The 10,579-nt window shown below is 45.4% G+C and overlaps 1 protein-coding gene across 1 annotated transcript in view; it reads left to right on the forward strand.

The window, feature by feature from the left end:
* The first annotated feature begins 3,699 nt into the window (after positions 1 to 3,699).
* The window catches only part of ARHGEF38 (Rho guanine nucleotide exchange factor 38), a 38,014-nt gene continuing 31,134 nt past the window's right edge, over positions 3,700 to 10,579 (forward strand). Inside the window, exon 1 of the mRNA XM_074823210.1 lies at positions 3,700 to 4,105. Coding sequence (XP_074679311.1) covers positions 3,910 to 4,105 — 196 coding nt within the window. The 5' untranslated portion in view covers positions 3,700 to 3,909. The remainder of the gene's footprint in view (positions 4,106 to 10,579) is intronic.

A 10,579-nucleotide genomic window follows, 5' to 3' on the forward strand; every position in this document is an offset into this window, starting at 1 on the left:
ACAAGAGATACGAGCTTGCTTTTATACACACCTAGGCTTCCTTGTATGGAGCTGTGGATCTATAGAGACGACTACCTTTTTGCTGTCATGCTCCCCCTGTGAGGAGGGTAGGACAGCTTTCTCCAGCAGTACCGTGGTACATTTCTGCTTCTCCACTGCCTGTCGAGTGTAATCGCTTTACGTGCTCAAAACTGGCGCTGGCGGGTAAAGTCACTCTGCAGCTGCATATTGAGACTCTCTTTTTGTTTGATGGCTGTGCTGGCCATTGCAGTGAACAAACTTCAAAATGGCAGCCTGGTGTCACTGCCACAGGACTCCAGCAGTGGTCTGTGTCTCCACTCAAAGGGAACAGGCACAGTAGTCAACCCACACCAGCATTTTTCATATATGCTCTGGGATACTAAGTTATAAAGAAATCTTCTGTAACAGCTGTGAGGTATTACAAGAAAACAAATAACTGTTTGCTTACTTAATGGCCATCAGTCTTGATGGCGCTCCCAGTTTGTTTATAGCTCAGAATGGAGATAAAGGTTAGCATTGACTGTACAACAATAAGCTCTTATATGTGTCTAATACAGTTGCTTGGGAACATAATGCCAATATTTTCCGTGTTGACATCAGCACCTGTTCTGTCTCTTAAGCAGGGTGTCTTCCGTGCAAATAACTCCTATGTGAGTGCTCGCATCAACTGGATTCCAGTTTGCTTTGTAGAATTAAAAGAGCAAAACATAGACCTGTTAAAGAGATTTTCACATTAATTGTAAAAAGAGTGTTTTGTCCTTGTAGATGACAAATAGTCCCTCTTGTTTTATGGATGAGTGATTTGATACTGCTTGATGATCAGTTGTTACCAGGGCCAGAAGGGAGCAGGACTAATTTGGAAATTGAAGAAGGGTTGCTCATACTATTGCAAGTGGCAGCTGAAGTCACATGCAGTTCTGACCATGCTTTCTGTGGCATTTTGTTATAGTCCAGGTAAGTACAGCAAACAGTAATGAGTTTATAGGTGTATCTCGCTCATATACACATCTGATTGTTTTTACATATTCCTCCTACTGACTGCACTGGCACAGCCCTCAAGTGTAAAACAATCATTGGATTTAATAAACTAGGATGTGTCTCAAACTTCCCCTCCCTCCAGAGGGTATAGGGAAGCCACCGGTCCTGAATGCATCCCCTTCACTTAGAGTATTACAGAAGACATGCTATTTTCAGCCTTTTCCATGCTGAGTGGCACAGAGGAGATACTTTGAGGTTGCAGAAAGTACTCATCTACATTTCCAAACTGCAGTTGTAAGCTAGTTCTGGCCTCCTGGCTGCCTCAGAAATAGTGCTGCCAGATGAAGCTGGGTAAACCATTGCAAGTACAAAAGCAGCAGCAAACCACAAGCCGGCTTTCCCCGCAACCATTCCCTTGCTGAATGAACACATACCTTTTCACACCCTGTGACTGAGTTGAGGAGGAAGAGGAAGACAACTTTTGCATGTGGGTAGATTGCTGTCGTAATAAACACCTGAGCAAACTTCACTATATCCTATCTTGGCTGTAACTCTGCATATGTGGCAGAGAGCCTACAAAGCCAAGAATTTTATAAAGTTTGTTCTTCCACCTCCACCCAGCCAAAATACATTCCCCAGTTCTCCCCCAAACCATCTTAATTTAAATAAATATAATGAAATCTCATATAAATGGTGGGACCCGTGCCTTCTGAAAAGTACAACACCGTAAAATCCTGTCTGGGGGAAATACCTTCTCTGGGCAATGCTGGCTTAAGCAACCACCAGCCCTACCCCCAGCTGCTCACATGCGCCCCTGCATCATCCCCTGCCTCATACTGCCACAACTGCTTGTGTAGCTGGGTGATGAACTAAACAGGATCACAGATCCAGATGGATACTAGCCTGGGGAAAAGGGGGGAGGGAGGGAGTTTTCAGCCAGATCAGTTTCTCCATCTCGTCTCAAATGCGGGTGTTTACACCCTGTACCAATAGTGGGAACAAAAGTATCCGGGGAAGAGCGGCAGTCAGGGTGGTGACTGTTTAAACCAATTTTACCACCCTTGCTGAATGCCAAGCCATTGCTTCGAAAAAAATCCCCTCCCCAGTGGAAGGAAATGGGGTGGTTGATTTCCCTCAGCTCCCACCTTAATCTGTTTACTTGTTGCTGGGGCTTTGATGCTTGTCACAAGGGTGTCACCGGTGGGTCCCTGTGTACGCCTCTCCCCGCTGTCACCACTGCTCTGTCTTTCAAGGAACTTTTGTGGTCTGACTTGCAAAACAAAGAGTTTCTTAGGGAATATCAACGAGGAGGCAAGACGTAACACAGAAATTGCCTACGTAATATGCGACTTCTCTGGGTGAGCACAGTCTTCCCAGTATTCCACTCCGTGCTTTATTCCTCTGCCAGGCTGTGTTTGGGCTGAACACTTTGTGCAGCACTGGCACAGTGCTGCAATTTGACATGGTAAATTGCTTAACAGTTTCATAACCTTTTCCTTTCACTTCTGAGTAGAAATTAGGGGCTTTGATCAGGAGGTTGCACCACAGGACCAGCCTCTTAAAGAAAAATAAATGTTGGAAACAGAGTTACATTACTACTTTGCATCCCTGCTTGTTTTTTACTACGCAGTCCTTCAGGGACACAGTGTGGCAATGCTAAAGCAGAGCGGTCTGCCAGCGTATGTCAGAGGGACATTAATTGTGTTCCCCGGCAGATGCTGTGGCAATGAGTGTGCGTGAGACCGACACCGATTAGGCTGCACCATGGGGCTCCCACCAGGCATTTCCTAGGGCAGCGAGGGCCACAGGGGCTGGGAATCACAGCAGCAGCAGTGATTGCTACTGATGGCTGTTGGGGCTCTTCCCAGGATAAGTCCGGTCCAAGCTTAGATGCCAGCAGCTCCTGCTGTTTTAACATGAGCTTGATTAGACCGGCGCTACAGAGGATCACTAGACAGTGCAAGTGTGCCAGAGGCCACTGTTAACAGACAGGAGAATAAGATCTCTTCCAGGGGCCGATCCAGAGGTATTGCGAGCAGGTGTCCACTTCCTCGGCCATCAGAACAGGGTGATTTGTTACGACAGCCTCCACAAGTCTTTGGCAGGCTTTTGTGTCACCTCTCTGTGAGTAGTGTAAAGAAGGACACAGCCTGGTTTGAGACAAGCATCAGCTCCACACTGCTTCCCACCTCTTAGAGAGGTTTTCGTCTCCTTCTCATCTCTTTTCTTCATTGTCCTGGGGGATCGGTCTCCCTTCAAACTTGTAGATCAGGAGTTTCCAGCCTCTTGGCTACACCTCTTGGTGGAGTTGGGAGCCTGGCAGATGCAATTCGATACGCAAGGAGTTGGGGTCCTGACCAGGCTGAGGAAGGAGAAGGAGTGACAGTCAAGGGGGTGGCCTGGCCTCCCCTTCCCTTTTGCCATGCCCTCTGCTTCCCCAGTGCCCCAGCAGTGCAGAGGGAAGGTGTCCCGTGAAAGCGTGGTGATGCCCTGCTGCACTCGGACATTGCTCTGCTACTGCACAGCAAGGACGGCCTGGGCAAAGCTGGGAGGATGCAACTCCATTTCGGGGTACTGGCATCCACGGCCCCGCAGCGGGGTGAGGAGCATACCCTGAAGCAGAGAAAGGGGCCTTGAATGGCTGCAGTTTGGGGCTGGCTCTGAAACCGGCCCCGCCAGGCGTGCTTGCACATAGGGCAGGTGAATGCAAACACTGCCTGGGGCGTCAGCTTCCCGGGGGTGGAGCTGCTCCAGCACAGGTGACAGGGCTGAGCCCCGGGCCCTGGGGAGCCCTGCTCCAAAACCAAGCCTAAAGCAGCCAGCCTTCACCTGGGCAGCGAGTTCACCTTCCTAAAAAAACAAGATATTGCCTCTCCACCCCGCAACCACCACCACCAAGCAAAGCTGGCCATGGCAAGCATGGACTGTCCAGGGAAAGAAGGCGTGGGGGGCAGGAAGAGGAATTTGGCCCTGCTGAGGAGCAAGCTGTACATGGGGGAGAGGAGAAGGACAGAGCCTGTGGTGGAGAGCACTGCTGTTGCCGGGGACCACGGCACCTTGAGGAGGAGTCAGTCTGACAGGACAGAGTACAGCCAGAAATTACAAGGTACCAGGAAGCTTGTTTGGTGCTCTGCTGCTAGGGATCCTCTGGGCTGGGGTGGTATCTCGAGATGCTCTGGGCTGAGGGGGTATATCGACACCCCCCAGTCTGCAGGTTCAAGATAAAGAAGGGAATGGCAGTCTCCTCCCCCACACACTCACAGTTGGAGTGACCAGTTGCCCCCTCTCAGCCTTAACCCCCACTTCCAGGGTGTGCAATGTTTCCCCTAATTTTTCTAAATAATGTCGTGTAGGCAGAACACAAAATGCATCAAAGATTTTGGTGTGTTCCTGCAAAATGCATATGCAACCGGGATGTTTCTTTTTCACCACCAGAATGTGTTTGCAACGCAAACAGTAGCTTGAAAATACGATGACTCCATGCTATCTGTCTGTCTGTCCTATCAAGTGGGGTATATGCTAAGTAATTAGAAGCATCGAGGGCAGTTTTTTCTTTCAGTTAAAAATACCAGGATCTATAATGTGTTTATCTGTTGCTCAGATTGTAGAAGCCTGAACTGAAATACATCTAAATACATGTTTTGATGGATATGCTGATTCAAATTATACCATTATGGAGAGGGTTTCTTTTGAAATAACCAAATTGCATCTGGACCAGAAATTGGCAATGTATGTCAGTATTGGGCCTGTCAATCAATAATTAAATGTAATGCCACAAATTGAGGAAAAGCATGAAGAATGTGTATGGCTGTTTCTGGGAGTGCTCTATCATGCAAATTGACAAATTTCTGTGGGTATCCAGGGTCTTGAATGACAGGGCCCCATCACAAATGTGGGGTTTGAGTATTATTATAATATAAGCTTCTATTACTAATAGTGATATAACTGCCTTGTGACAGTCACTCTTGTGGCAATAATCCTTTATGGGGAAATAAAATAGGAAAATACTTCGAGTTGCTGTATTATGGTTTTGATGCACTTAATTAGGAAGGATCATTCCTTCAGAGAGACAATAAAAGCAGAAAATAAAATAATAAACCTGAAAATAATAGGATTTCTATGGTGGCTGCATATGCTGAGAACAACGGAGTGGTTCATCGATTATGCTGTTCCCTCCTCGTGATAGCTAATCAATGAGAAGATGAAAAATTTTCAGTTAAGTCAGGCACACACTGCAGGGATCTGGCGGAGGTGTTTCAGGGTACAAGCACGGATTGCTACGGTTGGGCAGGCAAGCTCCTGGCACAGGTCCCACCAAAACAGCAGTTTTTCACTTGTGAAGGGGGTTGCCCAGGTGAGGTCAAGGTGATCAGCGCAGTGTCCAGCAAAAAGTGTGAGATCTTTCTGTTCGATGTCAGGTGTATTTGTGCCTTAAATGTCTCCTGCTTAAAATCTGAAGCAAAGGAGGCGGGGAAACCTAGGTAGTCATGGCAGAGCATGAGGTTATGTTCATGGCAGCAGTCCAAGGAGACGGTAAATCCAGCTTTACAGCTCCTGCCACCAGCTGAGACTGCCACGGCCACCTACTGCAAAACACCGGTCTGGTATCAGGTCACTCTGCTTGCTTGTGTTTGTTCAAGAAAAATGGTGATGGGTTAACAAGGTACCTGCAGGCTTTATATTGGATTAGAAGTTGCCTGTCCTCAGAGTGAAAATACAAAGTCAGTGGAAATTCCTATGAAGTGTATTTACAGTTGCAATAGAAAGAAATGCGGTTATGTGCCAAGGCCTGATCTGGACCAAATTTTGCTGAGCTAGATGTGCCTGAATCTGATTATGATCATGGATCCCAGGCCTAATGTGCTACCTGCCAGCACTGATGATGTGCTATGATTGTATGCCTTTATGTTCTTCATTTTTCTCACCAGCGCTTGGATGTGAAGCAGCTTACTTCAAGGCGAGGGAAGTGGTTTTTTTGGTACAAAGCTTTTGAGGTGTCCATTCTTGGTAAGAAAACCCAACAGCTCTGTGGGTGACATAAACGGTCTGTTGCATATCACCAGTTTGAGACTTTGATCACCCTGGAATGGTAAATGCTTTGCAAAAAGATACAAATGGTAATCATTTGCACTTGCTTCCCATATGAATCGGAGGAAAAGCTCTATGTTTAGTTGCCCCTCCCTTCTATAGTCCCCTGTTAATATGTTTTCTAACACACAGTTTGCAGAGCTGTGGTAGGCATTAGCACAGACAAGGATGTGTAAGACAGGGAGATGCAACAGGAGCAAACCCTGCAGAGGGGAATCTCCTGTGAGTGGGGCAGATTTCCACAGCTAAGAGTCAGAGGCTGCAGGACCCCCATCTCTGCTAGTGGCAGGCAACCTAGGCAGAGCACGGGGTCCAAGGCATCTTTACACCCCAGTGCCTACAGCAGCACTGCAGCACATTTGTGCAAGGTGAAGCATGGGCAAGACACCTCTTGAGGGCCCTTCTAGAGCTCTGTGTGCTTTAAACGGTTCCCTGAGTAGAAACCAGGCTGTTGCCCCCTGTGGCAATTAAGAATTGGTGGTTAGCAAAATGTAAACTGACCTTGAGGTTAGAAGAATGATTGTGGGAAACTGAGGCAGCGTTATGTAACACTGTGTTGAGTGAAAAACAGCAGTAAAAAACACCACCTGCAGAGTGTGGTGAGCATGTAAGCAATAAACAGGCAAAACCTGAAGGTCAGTAGGATGTAAAAGTAAAAATGAACCTATGTAAACAGGTGGTAATAAATTGGGAGCTTGCACACAGTGCAGCGGCATTTGCTCTTGCCCCTTCAGCAAACTGTTGTGAGTTTGTCATTCTTCTGCACGTTGCCCCGATCCTGGTTGGACCGAGACAGACAGCCCACCCCCCCACCCCCACCCCCCCCCCGCCCCCGCCATTTCTAGCAACTCTGAAGTATATGCTCAAAGTGCAGCTCAGTGTGCTACAAGCATAGGTCCCCAGATAAAAGCCTATAAACAAACAAAAAAACAAAACCAAGTGAGCCAACAGTCAGGCATACAAACTCCCGAGAATTCAGTCTCTGCCCTTGGATTTCCTGTTTTATGCAGAATCCAAAATGTTTTCTATAAAGAGTGAGAAAGGCAACTTACCACTCAGATCTCCAGGGTAATCAAGATGGTTTGCTCTGTAAGTCTACAAACACGAGCACAATAGCATTGTCAAAGGTGTAAACTTATGCAAGTGTTTTTCACTTTAAACATAAGGATTCATTAAAAACACAAGAAAGCATTTTCATAGTTAATTATTATAGTAGACACATCTATTCAATACCTTATCTGGTGTGAATGGCCATGCAACACCTCCTGGCTTTACTCTTTTAGAAAGGAAATAAGATGCAGAGCAACCATTATATTCTCAAAGAGCTTGGCAAGAATTAGTGCATCTATTTCACCTTATCCTGTGAGATAACCAAATGCCTGCAGTCCCATTTTAGATAAGGGAAAATAAGGCAATTGCTATGAAATGGCAGGTTTGTGGTACAACCATGCAGTCATCTAGAACCTGGTTTGTAGTTGCATTCTTAGATGAGTCCAGAAATACCTTGATAAAGCCATACATATATTTCTCTTTCATAGTTCTCCATCAACTGCGCAGAAGCATCACTGTTCTAAAGCAGGAAAAAATGGGGTTAAAAAAGATATATTCACTAGCATCTGTGGTGGATGCAGAAATAGTATCAAGGGCCATTATAAGAGCTAAGATAGAGTTCTTGTGATATTTTTATGTAGTGCTCTGCTCTATGTTCACTAGAAAATCCTGCACATATGTCCTTTGAAGAGGAATGAAGAACTTGCTACTATCCTTAAGCAATGACACAAAATGGTATTTAGCAGCTCTGTTTTCAAATGTGTTACCCGTAGCTGTTTAGCTGTTAGGAGTTGGTCTCTTTTCTACAGTAAAAATCCATCAGTAGCAGCTGTAAAAATAACTGTATTAATATCTATGTACTGCATTAATGTTGGGATCAGCCTCTGAATTAACCTAAAGCTACCATTCTGTGAGTACCTGTGTATTTCAGGAAGAGGAGTTTGTTTGATGTAGTTATTGGCACATAAATGTTTGCAACATCAGAACAGATTAAGATACAATGTGTCATGGTGGGATAGATGCTATCAACCAAAAATGGAAGACCATGAAAAGGGATTTAAAACATAGTTCGCTGTTAGGTTTTTTTGTTGGGTTTTGTTCATAATCATATACCAAACTTATGCTTGGTGTGAAAAATGAGCTATAGAAAACGGTTGTTTTCCAGAAGGAATTGGAGATCACATTTGCAGCGTTCAGTGAGACAATGCATGCTTTGAAAATACTCCTTGTTTTACAAATCTGTTACATATTAACTCCCTTATAACTCTAACTGTGAATGGGTCAACTGCACTGTTAAATGATTTGCTTCAATTTAAAATACACCAGTGACATACCTGTAATAGATATAGTGATTCAAATCACACAGCTACCACAATATATTGCCTCACAGGTTGTATCTGAACCCTGAATTTCACATTTTGCCTGTGTCTAATGTAGTTATGAGAAATAACCAACACCAGAAATGACTCAGAAACCTGTGAAATTATAGAAATCCCTGGAAAGTTGCTATCCCTTGGCATACAAAAACTCAGTCAGAAGCAACTCATCCCCCTTCACTCCCATCACAAGCAGGGAACCTTCCTCCACCCCATCCTCCTCCTTGCCTGCAGAGCACACTGCTTCTTCCTGCGTGGGCTGCCCATGCACACAGTTTCTTGGCACCTCCCGTCAGGAGTAACCATCCTCTGTGCCTCTCTCCAGTTCCTTATTTGCTTTGTGCTGTACTTACTGATTAACTCTCTATGGACTACAATGCAGATAATATCCTATTTCACTGCAAAATGTATTGATCTTTGGAGCGGTTGGTTTGCTGAAGTACGGTAAGGAATAAAAGTCTGGATTATTTCCTGAAGTGTAGGAGATGACTTGATGAAAATACCCCCCTGTGCTCTGTGATGAGAAATCACAATCTAAGAAATACTTCTATTTTCTCACATGCAAATTTATGCTTGGAGGATCTAATTCTGTTAACTTGCACTGCAATAAAGCAGTGGCAGCCAGGCTGGGAAGAGAGCTTGTCTTTTCAGAGTAGAATCCATTTTGTGCTGCTGTGTTTGCACAGCATTTAGCACAATCCAGTCCTGCTGTGTGGCTTAGGACTCTTAGGACCTACTGCAGCATAACTAGTAACAGCAACTGGGATAAAGGAGTGAAGACTAGGACTCAAGGAGGTTTATGGATCCTTCTCTGAGCATATTAGCAAATGTTTTATTAATTGGGATACTTTGTGTTGTGGGTCACACAGCTCACAGTTCATACAGCTAATCCGTGACAAATCTTGAGGTGCATGTGCCCCAGGGGAAGCAATTCAGATGCAGCCCTTTCTAGGTTCTTACTTTATTAACGTATTAGCTCAATGCCACAGGAGTGGTATATTTATACCGGTATATGACACACTGGAAAGGTTTATTTGTAAGTATTGGCGCTAACAATAAGGGCATTCTTCTGTCACCTGATGATAAGCTTTCTTCCCTTCCACTGCGGTCACATGGGATCTCTCTGTAGTCCTGTCAGCACACATATAATTAAAGCGGGCTGCTGTCAAGGAATTGAAGAAAGAACTTGTGTGTTGAATGTAAATATTTTCTGTACCTTATGGAACAGAAAAATGATCAAAGATTGAATGACCTAATTGCAAGGAAGTCTCTGATGCAGATTTTATGAGCGAGCCCATTGCCCAGGAAGACTGGTGCAAGGTCATTCTGGTCCTGCGGTGTTCTCCTGTGTTCAGAAAAGGGGCTTTTGCATGTGTAACTAGCAGCACATGTGCAACAAACCTGCTCCTGAACAATGCTGCTGTTATGTGCCTTTGTGAGTAAAAGACAAAAAGGCATTTTCCACAACCCTCTCCCGATCCTTTTGTATTTCAGTGCCCAACTTGGAGTTCAGCAGATCTAATGTGCACCATGTGTGCACCATAATGTTGCACTGTAATAACTCTGGTGTAAAACTATAACGACACCCCTATGAAGTGGTCCCTCACAAGGGGAATGGGATCTGGAGTAAAACTCCTGTGTGTTAGCTCATGTGATGCACTTCTGCATGCAATAGGACACTCCATCCTTTCCCACGGCTTGTACCATTTCAGGCTCCCTCATTTTCAAGGATCCCAGTCTCCCTGTGCCCTACAGCCTTCCCTGCACCTGTGGTGGAAGCAGGGGTGTAATGGGCAGAGCCAGGGCTATGGTGTGAGGGGACATGTGAGGGGGGAGAGGAAAGCTGCCACAGCAGCAGCCTCTGAACCTGCTGCCTGCATTTCATTCCCAAATCCAACTGATAAAAGCTGGTGTACATTCCTGTGTGCAATAGCTAGGTTATCTGAGGGTACAGGCTATCTGAGGACTTGCTTTCACAGAGAAGTAATTTTATCCAGGGTGGTGTGAGACTCAGGTTTCACACATGAAAACACAGTAATGCTGTAATTTGTTTGTTATACCTTGAT

Source organism: Strix aluco, chromosome 4 (genome assembly GCF_031877795.1).
Source record: "Strix aluco isolate bStrAlu1 chromosome 4, bStrAlu1.hap1, whole genome shotgun sequence".
Taxonomy (NCBI): Eukaryota; Metazoa; Chordata; class Aves; order Strigiformes; family Strigidae; genus Strix; species Strix aluco.